At 30.4% G+C, this 23,878-nt stretch overlaps 1 protein-coding gene across 5 annotated transcripts in view; it reads right to left on the reverse strand.

The window, feature by feature from the left end:
* Positions 1-2,810: 2,810 nt before the first annotated feature.
* The window catches only part of LOC134706667 (calcitonin gene-related peptide type 1 receptor-like), a 73,572-nt gene continuing 52,504 nt past the window's right edge, over positions 2,811-23,878 (reverse strand). For 4 of the 5 annotated variants that reach the window (XM_063565802.1, XM_063565798.1, XM_063565801.1 and 1 more), the window contains 10 exons: positions 19,551-19,648; positions 17,638-17,729; positions 15,914-16,061; positions 14,315-14,465; positions 13,175-13,241; positions 9,971-10,037; positions 8,694-8,776; positions 8,143-8,266; positions 6,751-6,792; positions 2,811-5,433 (listed from right to left, as the gene is read on the reverse strand). In XM_063565802.1, coding sequence (XP_063421872.1) covers positions 5,230-5,433; positions 6,751-6,792; positions 8,143-8,266; positions 8,694-8,776; positions 9,971-10,037; positions 13,175-13,241; positions 14,315-14,465; positions 15,914-16,061; positions 17,638-17,729; positions 19,551-19,648 — 1,076 coding nt within the window. In that variant the 3' untranslated portion in view covers positions 2,811-5,229. Of the gene's footprint in view, positions 5,434-6,737; positions 6,793-8,142; positions 8,267-8,693; positions 8,777-9,970; positions 10,038-13,174; positions 13,242-14,314; positions 14,466-15,913; positions 16,062-17,637; positions 17,730-19,550; positions 19,649-23,878 lie in introns of all 5 variants that reach the window. The other variant, XM_063565803.1, reaches the window with a different exon arrangement.

Raw genomic sequence — 23,878 nt, forward strand, 5'->3', positions numbered from 1 at the left:
GCAATGTACATTTATTTTTGAAAAATGTATATAAAGTTGTTGATGATATTGACCTTATCCAAAATGTTGATAATTTTGAACAATGTGCTTAATACACTGGTATTAAATATGAATTACCACAAGTTTTCAACGTGACTTACATTCTCAATACTTTTGCATTTATGACAGATGAATATTTTAAAATGCTAGTGAGGTATTTGTTAGGAAATAATTTGAACACACCAGTTTAATTTAACATTTAAACTGTCATCTATTATTCGAAAGGGAATACTTTTTAGGTTAAACAATTTATTGTCAAACTAAAAGAATGACAGACTGAAAAGGAAATCATATCGTCGGGGTCAGGGGAGAAATAAGGCAAATCATTAATTGTTGTATATCCAGGCTTAAGAAATCCAGAAAAACTTGGGTTTATACAAAATATGATCGAAATTCCACAACGAAGGGAAACATAGTTGTAATTAGATCTTTGATGTTAGTTCCCAATTATTTTTCAAACTGTCGACACTTTAACATTTGGCTTTGTACGTTTCATATTTTCTTGACTGTCCAAGGAATTAAAAACTAAATCTTTTGGGTGAGTTTTATTTGATTTTAATCTCTGATGCATGATTTTTTCCAATTATTTATATTTTTTGGCTTTTAACTAACTTCCAGTAACTGCGAGTAATCGTAAATCATACTTTCGTGTCAATTTGACCTATCAATTTGTAATTATATTTTGTTATTTAATGTTCACTTTTTTCTTTTATCTCGTCTCTCTATTTCTAATATAAACCAGCTTTGATTAGCGCTTAAGGTAGCACAATACAAAGATTTTTTTACTTCCAATCACTAACCTTTGAAATATTGTAACTTTCTTATGAATGCATAGAAAATAATAAAAGAGGTATATATAGATAGATAATAGATGAATCTTTCAAATGAATGCAATATTTATATTATGTTATCAATTATTATGTAATTAGCAGCAAAATATGGGTAAGTTCACTGGAATGAATTTAGCTCTATCATCTCTTTAACTATACAGAAAATTTCAACGAAATCTTAATCAACACATTATGGGCTTCAAAAGGGTGTCTCAGATTGTTTCTATGGTGTTCCATTCTCTCATAAATCTCTAATTAGTGTAAACATCCTAACCACATAAAAGAAGATAATGTTTAATTAGGTGTAAAATTTGTTCTATACATTCTTTCTGAAATCTGAGACACCCTTTTGTAGATAATGGCCATAGGAACAACATATAATAAAATAGACCCTCTAGAGATACCTATGCAGAAGATAATTTCATTTGAAAGTGGAAATTTTGTACAAAATATTTTAGACACATTTAACATTATAATTGGTTACATAATTGTTGCATAATACTAACATTGCATTAATTTGAAAGAGTAATCTGTTAGCTATCAAAAACTACCAATTTTAAAATTTTTCTAGCATTATTAAGAAAGTTACAGCATTTTAAAACTTGTGAGTTGGAGTTATAAAATCTTTGTATTGTGCTACCTTAACATGACTATAAATTTTCACTTATTTCTCGTACTATGAACAACAAAATTATGTATAATGTAAAAAATATTGGTTTAACATCTCACCCCTTAATTTATTGTTTTTGTATTTACATTGTGTCATAGATCAAATTTATTTGTTTAGTGCATGTTCACTTGTGATAATATTCTTTTGATTGAATAAGCCATTTCAATGGATATTTTAAAGTGTTTCTTTCTATGTTGTGATCTTACATTATTGTTTCCGATAAGGGTGAAGGTTGGTACCTTTTAATACGTTTAAACTTGTTGTATTTGTTTGCACCTGTCCTAAGTCAGGAACCTGATGTGTAGTAGTTGTCAGTTGTTGATGTGTCATAAGTGTTTTCTCGATTCTCGTTGTTTTTTGTATGGATTAGATCGATGGTTTTATGGTTTTAAGGGGTTTTCACAAGTCACTATTGGGGCCCTTATAGCAAGGCCCCGTTTTGAAGACCGTACTTTGACCCATAATGGTTTTCCTTTACAAATTGTCACTTATTTTATGGAGAGTTGTTTCATTGACATTCATATCACATCAACTTATATCTATTGGAAAAATAGTTAGAGACAAATAAGCTTTGCAAGAGATTTATATGCGAAAAAATGAAAGAAAAGGACTTACAAATGTAGGTGAATCTTTTTTTTATTTCCCCCTGCATTTAAATAATAAGGTACTTAGTGAAACAAATATTAATTTGCATGATTCTCGGTTTTCAATGTATTAAAAATAACAATAAAAAAAAGAAGATGTGGTATAATTGCCAATAAGACAATTATCCAGAAAAGACCAAAATGACACAGAAATCAACAACTATAGGTCGCCGTACGGCCTTCAACAATGAGAAAAGGCCATACCACATAGTCAGCTATAAAAGGCCCCGATAAGACAATGTAAAACAATGCAAATGAGAAAACTAACGGCCTTATTCATATATAAAAAATGAACAAAAACAAATATGTAACAAATAAACAAACTACAAACTTTACTTCTAAATTTAGGATCAAGAATATATTTACATACTTTGAGGTTTAAATAAGAGAGAAAAACAACAGTGAAACGTTTTTGTGGACCTCTTTGTTCATCACATCAAAACATCTTTTATAAACCATTGTTCCAAACCCTATTTTTTTCATTTTTTCATTATTTTCATTACCATTATCAATCAAATAAAGTGCAAACCTCTATTAAACTATGTTTTGTGTTGTTTATGTGCTATCTCATTGACATGTTCCCCTCATCTCCTTTAATGTATATCGTTTCATTCATGAACAACTAAATAGTCTAAATGATTTTAATATATATGTATATAATGCATATCTTAACAAAATAAATTGAAAGTTAAATAATCAAACAAATAAAAGAAAGAGAAAAAACAAAACTTACACTTATCTTATATTAAGTATATGTATACAAAAAAGTTATGTACATGTACTTATAAGACACATCAACGTAAGGTATGCATGCCGAAGGAAACATTATGATAGATTTGAGAGAATGCAATAGCAATTTAAACTCACTTATACTTGAAGGAGGAAAAAAGACAAAAATAGGAGGTATGGTAAAAACCATTTTAAAACCTCTAGAATTGCAAAAATTACAAATTAATTTGATCCTTTCAAAACTTTTTTTTTTATTTCATTGATAAATGAATAGATTATTAAATTCTGAACACATAAGTGAGTTTTGATGTCTCTATGACGTCGTCAACAAGTCGACATTTACGTAGGTGACCTATATTTGACATCTCACGCATAGGTTGCACTGTCAAAATATATGAGCCACAGTTTAATCAAGCAAAGTGACATCTTTGAAAAATATCTTAAGCAAAATATCCTAGTAGGTAAAGTTGATGCTCATAATAAAACAAGTGGCAATATCTCAAAATGTGGCTTTTTAATAGTTTTCCGTTTAACACTTCATGTAAGAAAATTGGAGCTCTAACATCCATATGCAAGACAAAATTTAAGATTTAAATGCCATTTCCCGACAAATAATATCTGCTTATGAAAATCTCAAGTATACTATTTGGTATGTTTATAATCATGTTTTGATTTTCGAGTTCAGAGGCTACCATGAGCTCTATTTTACCAATTCCTATATTAAAAAAAATCTTCCAAAATGCAAACAACAATAACTGATATACTATAATAGAATTGTCAATATTTTGTTTAAAGAAAGGCGTTGAGCTAACAACAATCAAGAAGATATAGAAAAAGGACAATGTTTTACGTCAATGACTTATTTATTCATAAGTGAGAAAAATAATTTTCATGTTAGATGCTGAACAAATTACAATCAAAATGTATGACGATGCATTACCCAATATGTGTCAATGAACAAGTTCACAGGTAGGTATTATAATGACCATCTAAATGTATGACGATTCATTACCCCATATGTGACAATGAACATGTTCACAGGTATTAAAATGACCATATAAATGTATGACGACACATTACCTAATTTGGTTCAAGTAGACAGGTAATAGAACTGGTATACCGACGAAGAATGTTAACATTGAAAAAAATGTTTTATAGGAAAAAGAAGGAGGGATGGTTTTAATATCACAAAAACAGTTTATCCCTTCCACATGTAAATGTCATTAGCCTTGCCATTAATTGTTCATTGAAGTATCATAGTTTGTTGGTTAATTTATCAAATTGCTGTTGATGACCTATTCTTGTGTATCAACAGTTGATAATTTGTTAAGGCTAGTTATAGTTATGAATACCCGTTTCCCTTCCCTATTCACATACACAAACACATGTATAAAAAACGAATGCATAATGTTACAACAGATTTCCTGAATATTTGTAAACGTCTTGTACACTTACTGTTTACACATTATTTTGTTAACAGGCAATTATACAAAATTTTAAGTTAAAATTGTAAAAGGCATTTTACCATTGGTGTTTGGTTAATATTTGAAGTGATACATACAAAGCTAAGTCACCATCTAATGAACTGGTGCACTGAACACTATTGAAACTTGCATTTTAGCAGAAATTTGTCGATATCGCTAACATTTAAGATACATAAAAAAATCACAGACACAGAATAACAAAACAAATGACATGCATAACGATTGAAAGGTGCTTGAGACAACCTATCAGTTTTTGAGATTTTTTTATACGAAAATTATACTCCTATATTGTGGCCAAACAAGTCTTGTCAATGTATTCGGAAAATTTGTTAAAGGGACATCACCCATTCGTGTTTAATATATGTACTCTCGTTTGTAGAAAATAAAATGTATTTAAAAAAAATCGGAAATTTTGACTTCCTATTCTATATTTCATTTATTACATTCATAACTCCTGGTATTTCTTTCTGAGACAAAAAGGGTATTTTGTTTTAATTTCGACAACGGTTCTAAAGAGAGCACTAAAGACATAAGAAAAATATATCCAATTAAAAGTTAATCTTTCATTTTCTGTATATGATTGTCGTCAGGTATTCAATATTTTCAAGCGTAAATGATCTTCAAAATTAGATAAGCAATGCAAATAAAACATAACAATATTTGCATACCAACAATAAAAATGTGTTATAAATATAATGTTAACAGAATCAATACATAAATGGGACGGAGCTTTTTTCATAAACGTTGTAAATTGTTTGCAATGGTTCATTTGATTAAGCTATCCTGATGAAAAAATACTGGTAGATTTACTAAATTTGCTTCATAACATTGAGTTATCCAACATGACCATTTTGTTTTGATTGGTCATCTGGTACTGTGTTCAGTGGGATATAGTGATCAGTTTGTTGAGTTCCACGGCGTCCTGACGACACGTGGGAGTACTGTGTTCCTGACACCGTGCTTTGAAATCTGCCAGGGTCATCTCTGAAGGCACTCGGCCATTTCTTTCGAAGGCAACTTTTTAAATGCGAGTGTACCTGTAAGTATAATGTTATTTTTTTTGTAAAAAATGCGTTACCAGTACACATTAGCATAAATAATCATATAATAAAATAAACGATATTTTCGTGTCTGATATTGTAATATATCATATTTTTACAGTAAAGTTTATACTATATGTAAATATTATAATGATGATGTGGACCAATGAAGTGAAATATTTAAACACCAATACTGAACTCAAAGGCAAATTCAAAAAGGGCAAGTCTATTGAAAAGAACATAATCTAAAGCTATCAATCCACAGAACAAGTGAAATATAACTTTAATTTTTCTGACTTAATGCAGACATTTTTTCGAAGATAATGGTGGGTTAAAATTTGGTGGCAAGCTTATCCTCCCTCTTACATGACAGTTGTTTATAGAAAGTAATAGGTTAAGACTTGAGACTGAAGTCCTGTTGTATTCGACTATATACTTATATAACGTTTTGGACCGCCAAAAAAAACATTAACGCCATGCACATTATGTAAGCAAAATAATCTAAAAGCTAGTTATTTTAATATTTGTATAAAGGCTAATAACTGATAGGAAGTTCTCGAAATATAATCATTTAAAAAAAAAAAAAAAACTATCAGAGATTATATAGTAGTCCAGGAATATGGATTGAAACTAGAATATCATTGAAACAATAAATCTGAATACGATGACGCAAGATTCATAATCATTTTAAATGCATATCCTTGGGGAAGGCACAATTTAATGGCGTGTTACTGCCAAATTTTTCTTTCTTTTCCATTGGAACGTATATTGAAAAAAAAGCTGATGAAGTGTACAATTAGCAAAATTATTTGTTTACGATATAATATATACATACAAAAATGTCATTTCTTAAAGTGTGTAACAATGTAATATTTAACACATGTTACCCCCAAAGAAAACCCTCAGCATAATTAGAAATTTGGAAACAATGGTCGTCCACCCTGCCTTCCTTTAAAATATTGAAACTTTGGTTGATAGAATTAATAACAGGGCTTAAACGTGTTTAAATGACATAATGATAATAATAAACATTTTATAAATGATAAGCGAATTGCTTTACTCTTTTAAACAATTTTTCATAACCCTCATTAAAAACAAATACATTTACTAGATATATTCATTTAAAAAAAATAACTACTTGCGTAAATCATATCAAATTAAATTATCCAATCTCAAAAGATCACAAAGGTTTAATTGATATACACCCAAGACAACAAACTAATGACAACAATAATCCAATAGTTATATATACATAAGCTATCTATTATGATTACACAGACATTAGGAAGTTTGATTTTTACCGGTCATCCTTACCTCCCCGTTGAAGATGCAAAAAACAAGTGATACAATAGCACCCTGAAAAGATAGAAAAAAAAATAACAAATATTCACAATCAAGTGTAAAACAAGAAAGAAAATCATTGATATTGTACATTTTCTTGTGTGCAAAAATTGGTCAAAGACGTTGTTCTTTGCGGTGGCTCTTTTGTTTCACTCTTCCATATTCACATTTCTTTTTTAAAATATCTAAACAAACTTAGCACATGCTGTACCCATCTATAGATGATGGTCTCCTGTAAGGTCACATGACTACGGATTTAGATAAGGTGAATATTTGACTTAAAGCCAATAAAACATTAACGACGTTTTATCTCATTCTGTATAAGGTGAAACAAAATGACATTTTTTTAATACTTTAATAAATGTTTTTGTGAGACCAAAAACAAAAACAATATTTCCGTTTCTTGTCTGAATAGAAGCTAATGCCCCTTTAACATATATCATGACATCTTTGAGATACACGACATCCTGAACAATTCAAAATTTGCAGTAACGAAAATAAAAGGATGAATAATACCGTCTTCATATGTCTATCGATCCACAGTGGCATTAACTTATAACATATCGACATTAAGTCGTTCCATAGTATAAATAAGATAATAAGGAGAGCATATTAAAATATAATAAATCTTGCTTACATAGTTTTATGATTTTTTTTTTGTAAATGATTCAAAATCACTTTCATGAAGAATCTGTGTAAGGGTTACGGTGTGCGTTAGAGTAAATGGTTAGATCTGACCTGAAGAGAAATTAAAGGTTACCTACCACGTGATTAGAAGGAGATGTTTTTCAAAGTAAAACAGAACAGAAACCAGACCTCAATAGACTTTAAAAAAAGTCACCTACGCTGTGACCGACGATAAATGTGCGTTTATAAATTTTAGGAATTTTGGTCCTCAATGCTCTTCAACTTCTTACTTTATTTGTCATTTTTTACATATTTTGAATTCGAGCATCACTGATAAGTCTTTTTTTTAGACGAAACGTGCGTCTGGCGTATATACAACATTTAGTCCTGATATCTATGATGAGTTTATTTAAATGGAAGCGAAATACGACGCCATCAGTCATGCATAGTTAGCCCTTATCATTTTCTTCCAATGAAATAACATCCATGAGTTTTATCCAATTCCATAGAGAGAGAAATGACTAAAACATAAAAGAATAATCTTTCATTCAAAAATTGAGAAAATCGCGATTTACAATTATGAATGGAAATGGGGAATATGTCAAAGAAACGACAAAACGACAAAAGAGCAAAAACAACCGGAGACCACCGATGGGTCTTCAGCACACCGTTTTGATATGAAGTGATGGAGTAAAGCAAGTATGAATAATATGTTGATTATAATATCAAAGTACAAACCTGTGTATACTGAACAAAAATTCTTACTACCTCGTACCACAGAGTAAACCCTGGTCTGTGTATCACAAACCCCCACTGTATACCAAACAATGGGATCAAAACAAAGGTAGCTTTTAATGCTCGCCTGCAAAGAAAAACATGGGTTCATAAAGGAAGCAATCCAAAAGAACAAAATATAGCATGGTTTATATAATTATAATAAACCTATTCAATATTACTCTAGACAACCGCATAGTAGAGATGATAAAAAGTCATAAATGACATATTTCTGCTCAACACAGAACAGTAACAGAATGCAAATTATCTACATAAGCAACAATCTCATTATTTTGAATGAGGATGGGGAAAAGTCTAATCTAGTGTGTTCATAGTAAAGAGCAAACGCGGGGTTTGGTTTCATGCAAGTTAAGTAATCTGTCTTTGGTGAATTAATTATAGATTTGTTTTAGCATGATTATGAACCGATTTTCATTATTATATTTATTTTTCCTACTCCACATTTGCGTAAATAAGTATTATGAATTGAAATTAGTTCAAACACATTGACCTACCTGTAATTACTAGGTTCATTCGGATGAGATTGCAACTGCGTAAGCAAAATCCGCAATATGTTGACGAAAAATACTACATTCATCTGAAAAAGAATTTTGATTGGCAATGAAAAACAAATTATCATTTCAGAAACAATTTCACGGGAGTTAATAATCAAAGGTTAAAAAGACAACACCATGAAGAAAGAAGAAAGACAGAGGACCGAACCTGAATATATGTGCATCTTAATATCACTTTGAACGTTGTGAACGGAATAACACACATACAAACAATAGACTGCATTGCATCATACATTAATACCACTGAATGGAGTAAGACCCATTGACATTGAGTTGTGGCATCCGTATTGGGATTTCAAATGCGGAAATCAAATCAAATAACCTACTTCATCATATCGTTCAATGAGAATGATTTTCATACACAGTATGCGTCATTCTGAACGACATCTTATCTATTGGCGATTCTCGTCGAAGTTGAAATTCGAAATAACATTTGAAGCTCAGTTATCAGCCAGCATTCATCTAAATGTGATACTATACACGTTAGCATGTTATTTTGAGACATTTGATTACTATATTATAGCAAATAATACATATGTAGTTTATTTTATTTTTCAGGTAAAAGAATAAAAAAGTTATATAATATGGTATCTCTTCGTCGATATCATCAGTTAAATTGAAGACTGCAATACCATATTATCTGAAACTTAAATAAAGTCTTGTTATTGAGTATTTTTTCAGGCAATCCTTTGTTGTTAATTCAAAAGCGTTTACAATTTGATTAGATTAATGTAGATAGATGTAATCTCTTTGCACATCAAGATGCAGTATTTATCATGCAGAAAAATAATATAGTTGTCTTAAAGAACCTTCTTTGTTAAAAATAACACCAATATAAAATGAAATTAAAAGAACTTATAAAATGACATCTTGTTTACAGGCATAATATAAACTTTGCGAACTGTTATATGTACTCATATGTAATCTCTTATAAACAGGTTATGTGGGTTGGCAGTGACTCCAGTCTATCTAAACTACTTTTATAGGACTATATAAAAACGCAAAGATGTCCTTACTCTACAGGTATTTCTTATAGTTACTCATCGATTGCAGTTAATCACACAATAAAGTGTACTTAGACAATTGAATACTACCATTTGATTGTATCTGTTTACAGAAACTGTTCTTCAATAGCATCAGACATCTGCTGTATATTTTGCATTGAATTAAAGAAAGATCTTTATTCAAGATATTGATTCTGTTAAATTGAAACTTACAAACAGGCACAATACATTTGGTATAAATATTATCCATTCATAGTGACCAGCATCAGTTACCCAACACCTGAAAAAAAAATGTTATGAATATTGGAACTGAAAAGATTTAATGGCCGGCTAATTGATTTAATCAGAAATATCATATTTTTTTTTTTTATATAAATCAAATTTCAATCAAATTGCTCTTCCCCGAAAAAAAACTATCAAATAACCACATTCTTTATGTTTTTTAGCCATATACAAACAGAAAATACGACTGCCATTCCTTAAATCAGCTTTTATATATAAATAAAGAAGATGTGGTAGATCGCCAATGAGACAACTCTCCACAGGAGACCAAAATAATGACACAGAAATTAACAACTATACGTCACCGTACGGCCTTCATCAATGAGAAAAACCCATACCGCATAGTCAGCTATGAAAGGCACCGAAATGACAATGTAAAACAATTCAAACGAGAAAACTAATTTTGTTGAATTGTAACTTGGATGGAGAGTTGTCTTATTGGCACTCATACCACATCTTCCTACATCTATTTACATCGTCCAACTAATTTCCCAATAAAAACTAGCATAATTTTGAATGTTAAAAGAATTAAAAATTTCGTATGCACAGGACAGAAGTAAAAATAAGATTTCAAAATGATGGAGCAAGTGCAAAGTTTCGGCCTAATTTTTCTCACTTTTCAGTAAAAAATGTAAAAAACCAAATATCAAATATTTTCTTTTAAAATTCGCTTGTATCAAGAATTCTCTTGTAATCTTTCTGTTTTACTTTCAAAACAATTTGGTATCAAGCCGTACATGGTGTATGTGCCATATTTCTCGACTTATTGAATATTAAAACACATATTCAGCATATTATTTGATTACAAAGTTTTTTTTTAAGTCTAGCAAACAGTATAACCATATCCGTAAATCAATTATAGCACCATATCTATTAGTCAGTAAAAATTTATGAACAATCAATCGGAAAGAACGAATTTGGTAATATTTGCCTTGAACGTGTAATAAAGAGAAAATATATTTTCAACACTGAAATGGAAAGCTAGAAATCAGGAGATGTCAGCAGTAAATTGTTATAATTCAAGGTCATATCAGTTAGCTTAGACGTATAGAGTGCTCTTTTCATAAATTTTCTCCTGAAAATGCGTTCATGTGAAATTGTTAAATGATAATTAACAAACTTTACTTAAGTGAAAATCTAACATTTGTTTTACACGTCAATCTACCGGAATTGGTTGCTTTTTAATGTTCAAAATGCCATATATGGATATTTGAATTACTACAAACAGATGCATCAACAAATAATGATCTTACAAAAAATATTTGCAGCTTACGAATTGTGGTTCAATTATCAATAGTGTCGTCAATAAAAGAGATCTAATTTACCATACAATGTTTAATATGATAATTCAAATTTAGAATAACTCCGTCAACGTTGATTAAGTTTTAGCTGTAACTCCTGCTGTCTTGTTTCCATGTATTAATTAACAAGTTCTAGGTGAAAGCAAGCAGTCGTACTGTTTTCTAGATAGTTTTCTGTAATCGTTCATGGAAAATAAAACAGGATTTAATGAGGCAGAAACCATTTTAAATCCAAGCATTCAAATTTTAAAAGGTAACGCCATTTCCTCTGGAATAACAGATTATTAAGTAAAACCAAGATATAGTTTTCAAAATGCTCTTATGACGAAATCTATAGTTAACTTAAAAAAGCAAATACTTTAAAAATGAACTGAAATTTTACAGGATTCTTTTAGGGTTTGTTTAATAAAGATATGTTCATAATTAGAATTACGATTTTAAAACAATATGTTGGCAAAATGTTCTACATCAACACAATGCGACTGTCATACAGTGAGAGGTTGCGTAAGCTATAAAACCAGGTTTAGTCCAGCATTTTCTACATAAGGAAAGGTCTGTATTTAGTCAGGAAAATAAAAGTTGCTTTCTATTAAGTTTGACACGTAAGTATTAGCAATTAAAAAAAAATCAGTAACTTATGTTTATGTTTTTTTATTATAAGATGTGTTTGTGCCATTGTATAAAGGAATTTTTGTTTTGAATTTCCCTTGCAGTTCTGTATTTTAGTTATATTACTTTTTAGAGAATTTAATACAAAAAAACAGAATCATTTTATAACATAGCAAAATGCAATTACGAGATGTCATTCTTCATTTATTTCCATTGACTAAGTAATAACAGAACTTCAAATACAGTGACAGTTGAATTTTAGAAAACATATTTACACAAATAACTTGTTTATTAATACATGGTTAAAAGATCATGAAGCTGAACACAAAAACTTGCTGAATAATAATAAATGGAAACAGAACTTTTCAGCTCAAATTAATCATAATATTAAAGTCGTTTTACAGTTAATGTCGCTAGGTTTCTGTCTCAATGATGTTTACATTGTTTCTCGATTATTCGATGTAGGATGTGGATGTCACCATGAACGTGACCTTTAATAATAAACAGACAGTATACATCTTTTGCAGAGAAAAATCAAAAACAAGTTTTAATGTTGTTATAAAAATGTTCAGTTGGGTAGTGCATGCCATTACGTTTTGTAGTACAATGCCATTTAAATAAGATTTGCATGCAAATCTGTCAAAACTGATTATACGAATATTATGTATTATTTGACAATATAACTGACTCTGAGATTAGTTTCCATAGTTTCAAAAATCATTTGTAATCATATTAATGTTATTGTTACAGACCAAAAATCGTCGTTGAATTTTTTTTCTTGAATTGAATATCTATTACGAATAGTTATCAAAGGTACCAGGATTATAATTATGTACGCCAGACGCGCGTTTCGTCTACGTAAGACTCATCAGTGACTCTCGTATCAAAATATTTATAAAGCCGAACAAGTACAAAGTACGAAAACATACATGTAGCAATTATATGAACTGCACACGGCGAGGCACGCGCAGTTTAATATGTTTTTAAGTTACATATCTTATCTTATCTTATGAATTTGATTTATGCAATTATTAAGTATTGGCTTTCCTGTAGTATTTGGATTAAAAAAAAAAGCTATACAGAAAGCAATGTCCAATCATGACTGATTGTATAGAAAAATGTGATAAAACTATGAAGAGAAGTTTAAATAACTCAATAAAAATACAATATCATATAAAACACTAGACAAATGTCCTCATACTAATTAACAGGTCGATATATATACCTTTTGTCCAAATCTTCATCTGTAGCTCTGATTATACAATAAATTACTACAGGCACCCATGCAATACCTGTACAATAAAACATATTCGACGTAAACCATCATGTCTATACGAAACTTACATTATAAAATAAAAACCAATTCTGTGTGTTGCATATATTCTGTCCGTTTTTATTCAATTAAAATACTTTTCCAGAAAATGTTACAAATTTGGTACTAATTTATTTTTTCAAAAGTAGCTCTAGAAATAGAAAGTTATTGGTCCATATGATACCATACCTCTGAATATCCGTGTTTAATGAAGACCTTTAACAAAGACATTGTATATTTAGTCTATGGTGGTTGCGACCATGATTTAGGGTGAGCTTTTATCTTAATTTGTTCTAAATTTGGGGTGGTCACAACTTCATAATAAACTGCCTGCTCCAATAACTTTATTCTGAGAATTCACTCATTTCACACTATTACATTTATATATTGAGTAAACAGTATATGAGCTCTTAACTTTTATGTTGTGGAAGTGTTGTCTAGAGGAATACGAATGTATATAAGATCAATGCTCTTTTTTCCTAATCCCAATTATTGAACCGTTAGTATATTTCGTAGTTATGTCTTTACTCTTATTTAATTACGATTTCATTTATAAAATATACACACATTTGAAAGTGTTTTGTCTTATTGGCAATCATACCATATCTTCTTATTTTATATCTGTACTTAGTTTATTAACAGTTGATCTGAGAACTTGATGTAAAATTAACTGAACTAATAACTTAAACCTGACACGGGATACGCGGACGAACATAATGATACTTTACTTTCTGTTGCCTGTATGAAAAACAGTGAGGGACATGGTTACACAAGGTCAGTTTCGGAAATTATTCTGTATATGTTTTGTGGATTTCTTTTTATAGTTGATGTGTTTCCCTCGTTTTAAGTTTGTAACCCGATTTTGTTTTCTCTCAATCGATTTATGACTTTCGGACAGTGGTAAACTACTATTGCCTCTAATTAATAACTAGCTTTTGATATATGCCAAGAGAGAAAGATTTAATTTCATTCAGCTTAATTTACTTATTACATTAATAACACATTTGTATATTATATATGTAATGTTCAAAAGTAAAAGGTTCCAGTGCTTACCCCACCCCATAACGTAATAACCAAGCAGCCCTTTTGGTACTTTGAATGCATGAACAATCAGTCGATGAAGGTAAAATCCCTCACAAAACATCCAGAAATAGTTAGATGTTTGAGTATATCGCAACAGTGCATTCAGTAACTTGCAACCACTCTGTAATGAAAAGAAGGTACTTTGCTTAGAACAAATAATGTTACTGAAGATTGTAAGAAAATAACTCAATTCAATAATCAAAGTTTATTTAGTATTGACAAAATCTGAGAATGTACAATAATATGATTTTAAACAAAGTTAAGTATTCTTATAATTACTAAGTAATTGTAATGTCTAAACAATTAATTTGTGTTGCTATAAGAAAAAAACGTTGACACGACAGTTTATTTTATAAAACAAAAGATGCAAAATCGCATTTTTATTAAGAAATGAAATCACTTTATATTTTACACGATATCAATGATTGTTTTAGGTCTGTTTATTTAACCAGCAATTTTTATGAAAGAAACAATTTTCTCATTTACGATATGACGTCGAAGATCATCACTCACGACCCACGACATATCGATATTTCAACACAGACTCTTTTTTTGTTTAAATATCGTATAGTGAATTGTTACGGACAATTAGATATTAATTTAAAGCATTCATCACTTCACTTTAATCGTTTTTCAAAATGTGCAAATTTATTAAAGTAATGTTAATTTTAACTCTGTATTACATTCTTCAACACATCAGTGACGTTATCTGGATGATAATGTCATAATATTTCTTAGTAATGAAGTATTTTAGTATCTAGGATTACATAAAAACAAATGTCTTTTGAAAGTTTGAAAGTTCTTTTTTGTTTTCTTTAAAAAAGTTAACATAAATAAACAACCTTAATGATTAAGCTAGAGATTATCGACGCCACGCTTGTTTCTAGCAATCAACAACTTATTTAACGACAATTTTTTCCTCTTCAAAAGAATGTATCAATTATTATCAATCTTCCATCTACCATCATGGGCATTGAGGAGTTCTAAGCATGGAATAACAGTAACTATAATATTTTGTTACTTTATAGAATTCCGCAGAATCAATACAATACTACTGATAAACTACTAACGGAATAATTTGGGAACAACATTTTATACAAGTTTGGTTTCAATTCTAGTAATGGTTGTGTATTTCTATCAGAAAAAAAACTTTTTTTTACTTTTACTGCAGTTATTTTAAATACATATGACATACAGTCGAGAATTGAAAAAGAATCAAAATTTTACAAAATGGCTTGAATTCTAATTCAAATCAAAATGGAAATATCTGAACGAACATCGTAATTTCTGCTTGATACTTGCCAATATATCGTATGTCGAAGTCAACGTATATAACTACTCATTCAATTAAATATGAATCATTTGGCGGATGCAACTATTCGAGTGTTACTTTTGTTAACATTTTGGAGATAATATCATTGTGAAGTCTATTTTCAGTTGTTGAGATCCTCATAAGATTGAGTATATTTGCTTTGCTTAAAAAAATGGTCGCTTAAGATATTCGGCTGACAAGTTCTTAATGGTATCTACAGATATCTATACAGGACATAGATGTGTATTTCAACTCACCGTGTTTTTCTGAAGTGTGCTGTTTGCACTTGTAGTTAGTCTGTTTGAATGGACAAGGAAATCCCACATCAAGGCCACCACTGATACCAGTATAAAAGAGGTAAAGAAACATATGTGTAGTTTGATTCTGTGCTGGTTACGTAACTGTCTGAAATATAGAAAGAAAGCATTTCACTTAAACCAATATTTTATCCGCTAATTTTATATCAATTCTAAGATAAGTGCATTCCGAAATTAGTCATTTGAACAAATGAGATGCCAATTTTAAATAGCTTTTTAAAGATTTATTTTCGAAACGTAAGTGGATGAGGGCGATATCAAATAATATTTTTGATATATATTGTGCAGAAAACCCGGCCGATATCGTGTTGTAATGTCAATTTCTAGTGTATTGCTCTCGCAGGGGCAATCCGAAAGTAAAAACACATCATTCAGAAATACGCAATGATGTTTGAACCTCAGACTCATACACAAAACTATAATATTGTTAATTTCACGAGGATTTTGAAAGTTACCATGCTGATCGACTAAATCTTTCACAGAACGTTCTAATAACTATTAAGAAATTTTCATTTTTTCAGCACATTCTTCGCATATTTTATCATTCCTTTGTTACAAGCGCTTTTACAGAAATTATTTCATTTAAAATTAATTTTTACCAATTGTACCATCATGCCATTTACATTAAAGTGGTGTTTATCGAGGCATAATTGGGTGTTTTAACTGTTTTTAATGCTGTTTTTGTAAAATAGAAAATACTTTAATGAGATAAAGGAATTTTTCTGCGTTACATTATATTTTGGGTATAATTTTTTTTCACAATGAATAATGAAAATGCTTCGAAAACAACTTCTTCAAAAGCTGACATTAGATGAATTGGGCTAATCTCCATAGTAATAGCCTAAGCCATAGGTCCTTTTAATTTTGCTCCTCGCAGCGGTTTATCTTAAATTTGTCTCTATTTGTTTCTCTCAATTGTGTATGTGAGCATTGTCATTTGTAGCATTTGATGCGACTGTCATACAAGTGAGAGATTTAGCTAGCTTTAAAACCGGGTGTAATCCACCAGTTTCTACATAAGAAATATGGATTATGATAGACGTTATCCGTTGATGTGTTTGAACTTTTGTGTTGCCATTTGATTAGGGACATTTGATTTTTCCTCGGAGTTCAGTATTTTTGTGATTTTACGTTTTTTAATACATTACTATCATATTATTTATAGAACGTTTAAAAACATCTCAATATGAAATACCGGGATATATCCTATATTTCAATTTGACCCATATCACTTCATAATATGTTGAAATATGTGTTGTTGTAAGCAGAATCATAGCGAACATTGGTCTAAAGGGTAGTAATTGAAAAGTAAGCCTATGTGATAGTGTACAGACACAGCATGGTTAATCATATAAGTAGATCTGACGACAAACACAATCTGTTTTTCATCCCTCGTTCATGTTTTATTGTAGCATTTTATAATGTATAACCGGACGGAATGAGTTTAAAGGGGTCAAAGTAGCCATCATTATCACATTGGCTTTATAAACTAATTTATGACAATTCATTTTAGTTAATCTGTGTCATTGGAGACGGGACTCCGTGTTTGAACAGGAATAACACTTTCTGATGGATTATAATGTATTTTATCTTTGCGTTATTTACTTGTATTCAAGTCCTCGTACATTAATATGTGTTCCGAAAAACTGTCACTATATACTTACTTAAAAGCCAGAAATATAGCACAGGAAGGAACAAGTAGCAAAAGGCTAATTATATTACAAGCTAGACTCATGTACACTAGTATCATTGGGTGCTGAAAGTAAAAACAAACAACATGCTTAAGGTTGTATCGATGTAAAGAATAGTAAACAAAAGTATTTTTTTATATGCAGTTTTAATCATTTCGACCAATAAATGGGGAATATGTCCCTGGGACACAGATGATGCCCCGCTCACAAAAGAACAGAAAGGAAAAGTTCAGCAATTTTGTATGTGCAAAGGAGCATTACTCTAGAAAATTTAGAAACGATCCTGATAAGCTGGTCAATCCTTTAAATAATTTAGGATTAGATGCATGATTTTTTTATTAGTTGTTAGAGGCTTTGAACTTGCTGTCAATTAACTGCGAGGCCTCTCAGATCTGTACCTAGTGTCTTTTTGTTGTTGGGATGTACAAGTTCCCGTCCACGTCCACTTGTATTTTTATCCATCTGATGACTTAAGCCTTTTTCAACTGATTTTTATAGTTCTTTCTTATATTGTACTGTTATACCACTGTTCCAGGTTAGTGGGAGAGTTAGGATCCCGCGAATATGTTAACCCCGCCACATTCTGTATGTATGTGCCTGTCCCAAGTCAGGAGCCTGTAATTCAGTGGTTGTCGTAAAATACTAAATAAGCAGAACCATTGACAAACTTGATAATCATTAGTGAGCGAAAACAGGGGTTTGATTAAAGGATATAATTTAAGTTTGGATGTAACGCGTCCTTAGATTGGTTGACTTTATTTTGCTATCAGCCCAAAGACATAATTTAGTCATGCGACCGTGACGTCATCAATTTTTTTTCATAGTTTTCTACGGTTTAAAATATAATTTAAAATTAAATTATAAGAAATGACTACGCGGATTATTTAACAGTGTGCACCAAATTTTAATGTTATTTCGAATAGACAGACAAAATATTACAGTCATTCCTTAAATAAAGTGCAATAAAAGTTTTTGAATACTTTCACATGTTTTATATGTTGTAATCTGTGAACTGTTGTTTGTCTTTTTGTCATTTTTGTTTTCTATGACGTTGTCAGTTTGTTTTCGACAGTGAGTTTGATAACTTCTTTTGAACGTTGCATCACCGTTTATTCAAACATTCAACTATATATTAGAACAACAGTACAACATGTATTCGACATATATATGTACAAGACAAAATATGTACATCTTAATAAAGTAACATCAAACCTGTGAAACACATTGACACTTACGACATACACGCACGCAAATACACAACTAATCAGAACCTTTCAATTGTATTACATATAATAAAAGGGTGACCGCACGGTGACCCGTAGTTCTTAGCCTTCAGTGCAATTTATTTTCTACTAGAGAATTGTCTCATTGGCAGTCATGCCATATCTAGTTTTTAATAATTACGTTCGAAGTTTAATGTGCTAATTGCTGTGTCACACAATGGGTGTTTTGTTCAAATCACGTTGATCAAATAGTGACAATTACATTCTGTCAACTGCCAAGCTTTTAATATTTTGTTCGGAACTGTAATTATATTGTAGCTATCTATATTTATATATCCCTAAATAAATAGTTTGTTCGTCATTGATTTTAGTTATATTATGGCTATTATATATGCACAAATTTTGAGTAGTATGTGTGTATTAGTATTTCGCCTTGACCGCCAAGAAATGCTCGCCCTCTTTTACTAACCGTCAGGTATCTGTAATATGTACATTGCTTTCTTGCTGTTTATAAATAACCAACAGCCATCCAGTTTTATAGGCACATAATATGTAAATAGTTGTCTTTTAAAGTCACCACCCTGTTTGTTATATCTCTCAACGTTTCTAAAGTGTATTATATGACTACAATGTATGTCGTTTTCTATACCACAGGAGACTTACCTCAATTGGGACACATGATGTGTAGTCAGTCCATGTCTTGTTTGATACTGGGTCAACATACCATGATCCATTTTCTGTGCAATCCTTAAATGCATTTGCTGAAATCAAAGATAATATTTTTTTGGTCATTTCGGACGATATAATTAAATAATTTAATTTAATGTAAATCTTGTTACTTTTTTTTTGTTCAATCTACTAGTCTGGCAACAGTTGCCATATTATTGAAAGCCTACTAACAGATAATACTTTGGATATTTTAAGAACTACAAATTATTGAATTTGTTATTGTGTTTTTTAGATCCTGTTCATAGGATGTATGGAGTCTATAGAAAACATTGCAACACAAATAATGTTAAAATGATGCGAGAACAACAATTTGTGATTTTGAAATAAAAAAATGTGTATCTAGCACTGGCTGTTGTTGGAAATAATAAACACTAATTTATTAAATACATTCATGATTGAATTATAATTTTAAAAACCTGTATGACCCCTAACATGCCTAAGTATTAAGATAAACCGTTTTACGTCAAAAAAAATGTCTGTTTAAATCTGCGGATGAAATATACAAAAAAGACATATAATCGTTTAAAACAAAATGCTGGATAAGTTATAAATAGGATTTCGAGCTAAAAAAATCACGAGTGCTCTCACAGGTCAAATAGTTCATTTATCTATGTAAGAATTCCACCAGAAATTCAATGTTGGAAAAAGTGATAAAAATTATTCAGTTCAAAATTGAGTGACATAGTAATTCAAATATTTACACATTCCTTGCAATGTTGCATTCATCAATCTGTTTTGATTTAAATGAAATAATTTAATCCGATGGGATGGGCATGTATTTTGAAATCTCTTTTCATTCATATTAGTAAGATTCTGGCTTGAAATGAAATTTGAATGTGCATACAGATTCCAACGTAAAGAGATCTTAATTGGTTTTGAGAGTCGTGGCCAGATGTGAATGATATGCAACAACATAAGTGTTTAATTGTTGCCAATTAACAACAATTAACATTAGTTAGATATGCACACACATCACTCTTAAAATTGAAAGGGAAGTTTTTTGATGGAATTTTAAGTTGGTCTTAAATGCAGTTTTAAACACGTGTCCCTGATTATCATCTGATCAAATAACATCATTATGTCAGTAAAATTATGTTTTTATGTTGTAAATAACAGATGATTCTTCTTCAAAAATGTTGAGGGGATTTAATGTAATCCTAATTTGAAAGTAGTATTAATTTAATGAAATTTTGCCAAAACCTTAATGTATTTCTCTTTCAAAATATATGTTATCTCAATAATATCAATTAACAATGATTTATGTGTCAAAATTTGTTTTAAAATTAAATTATGAAATGCATTTTGCAACTGAACTGCCATTTTTATAAACTGAATTTTTCATTTCGGTGCCGTTTGTTTTAAATATAAAAACTTGCACTTTATTTATGTTAACCTTGCTGATAAAAAGTTCTAATCTTGTTTAGCAAAATGTTAGTATAATTTTTCTTCCTTTCAAATAATAATACCACATTGTTAATAATCATAAAATATTCCTCTGTTGCGTCTCAGAACAAAGTCAATCGACTATGAAGAACAACTGCACTTGTATGTTCTTAAAATCTCCTTCTTTAATTCATGTAAACACGATTCCATAATTGAACTGAACACACGTACTTGTTAGTCTAACTTTAAACACGTATTAGACAAAAGTGGTCAATAAAACTAAAATAAAATTTATTACGTACTCCTCAAACTTATAACTTTCGTTTAAACAACTTAAGTAGAAATATAAAAATATAATTAAAAATTGTTTGGTAAAGTTTTTAAAGCTTTTTGAGTATCCCACATAAATCGTTTATGAGCATTCGTCAATAGTAACATCTCTATTACTAAAGTTTATTTCTATTTGAGTTGCAATATATAAATTTGACACAGTTTTCTAAGCTCTAGAATAGTTGTGTCTTCCCTGAAGTAAACTGTTTAAAAATCATATTATATCAAAGTCAATAACAGAAATTGTTAAACGTTACCAGTGTCGAAAGAATATGTCTAAATACGGGGTTTACAGAAATATATATCAAATCTAAAAGCAAGATATAAACCTGAGCTGTTTTGGGAGGGGATAGAAGTTATAATTTTCGTATATAGCATACAGAACTTATTGCTTGCTGTCATAGAAAATGCTTCCGCACTCTAGATTGTCGCTAACTTCTATTGGTGTGTTCTCTAATAGATAGTTGTCTATCTTTAGGTCCCCTTCGGTTATATATAGTTTTGCGTGGTTAGGTCGTATACATCGTCAACTTTCAAATGTCTGGGTTCGAAAGGTTTCTCATTAAGGTATATCCAGAAAAAAGTGAGACGCAATGCATTAATATTTGCAATTCTCTGAAAAATGTCATGTCAAATGAAAATTGCACTCATTACACCACAGTAACAGTAGGCCAGAAGTGTGTGTGGAATCATACATTCCAAGCACATACACCAATTGGGAATGGTCTAATGCAGGTCTGCACGATTCATTCCGAAGGATTAAATTCAGATCAGTGCAACGTGAACAATTATATATTATTTTTTGTTTTACATTACAGAAAAACACAAGAGAACCAAAGACAATTTATTTTACGCATTTTACCGCCAAAACATTTTATTACTTTGGAAAATTAGATGACATAACAATTGTTTCTAAGCATGTCATTTGTCATTAAAATTAACATACAAGAAACATACAGCGTATGTTCAAGTTCTGTAGATGATCATGCGCATTACAGAAACAACTCCATTTGTAGATTTTTACAATTTTTTATCGACAAATTTTATTGCTATTTTTTAAACATTTCGTGCTATGTTCTCCATTACTTTAATATGAAATAAAGATTTTTAATGATGTTTTGTAAAATTATTCGTCTAGTTCAGAATAAAATGATGGTACAATTGAAATGGAAGTTCATCAAAGTCTTCATGGGCTGACTGTGTTACAATAGCCAGATGAACTTAAAACATCATTACAGGAATATCAATGAAAACAAGCATTAATCTAGTGCAATTACATAATCACCAATATTAGTATAATAAAAATATTATACAACTGGAGTAATCTTTCATATTAACAAGTGCAAGTAATTATTTCCCCATAAAACGTTTTTCTTTTAATGACCTGAGATTTGATGAAAAATTGTTTGTAATTTCACATGAATAAATGCACCATTCAAACATGCATTTCCCATAATTACAAGCACTACGATGTTATATTCTATAGTGACGTTTTAATAAGCCATGTATGATATTCTTCCACACAAAACGACTGGCGTATTAAATTATAATCCTGGTACCTTAGATAACTATTTACACCACTGGGTCGATGCCACTGCTGGCAGTGGTGGACGTTTTGTCTCCGAGGGTATCACCAGCCCAGTAGTCAGCACTTCGTTGTTGACATGAATATCAATCATATTGTCATTTTTATAAATTTTCTGTTTACAAAACTTTGTATTTTTTAAATGCTAAGGATTTTCTTATCCCAGGAATAGATTACATTAGCCGTAATTGGCACAACTTTTTGAAATTATGGGTCCTCAGTGCTCTTCAACTTTTTACGTGTTTGGCTTTATAACTATTTTGATATGAGCGTCACTGATGAGTCTTATGTAGACGGAATGCTCGTCTGGCGTATCACATTTGTAATCCTAGTACCTTTGATACATATTTACACCACTTGGTCTATGACACTACTGGTGGACGTTTCGTCCCCGAGGGTATCACCAGCCCATTAGTCAGCATTTCAGTGTTGACATGAATATGAACTATATTATAGTTTTGAAAAATTTCCTGTTACAAAACTTTGAATTTTTCAATTACTAAGGATGTTCTTATCCAAGGAAAAGATTTCCTTAGCCCTAATTGGCACAACTTTTTGGGGTCCTCAATGCTCTTCAACTTTTTACTTGTTTGGCTTTATAACTATTTAGATCGAAGCGTTATTGATGAGTCTTGTGTAGACGAATTGCGCGACTGGCGTATCAAATTCTAATCCTGGTACCATTGATTACTATTTGCTGACAGAAGCATGCAGAATGAAGAACGCATAAAATGGGCACTGCAACACATCTTATGAGTATCTACTGTAACTTGATTATGTAGGCTTGTATTACTACAACATAAGGTCTGCGCAACCAATATACACTTTCAATTTGTTCAATATTTTACTCACTTCTGAAAAAAGGAAAACGATATTTTGTGTGTGTGTGTGTCGTTTGGGGATAGTGTTGCCTTTCTCATAACTTTCATTCTCTCATGTTGTACTTTTTTACTTTCAATGGTCG

The sequence above is a fragment of the Mytilus trossulus genome, chromosome 2, assembly GCF_036588685.1.
Source record: "Mytilus trossulus isolate FHL-02 chromosome 2, PNRI_Mtr1.1.1.hap1, whole genome shotgun sequence".
Taxonomy (NCBI): Eukaryota; Metazoa; Mollusca; class Bivalvia; order Mytilida; family Mytilidae; genus Mytilus; species Mytilus trossulus.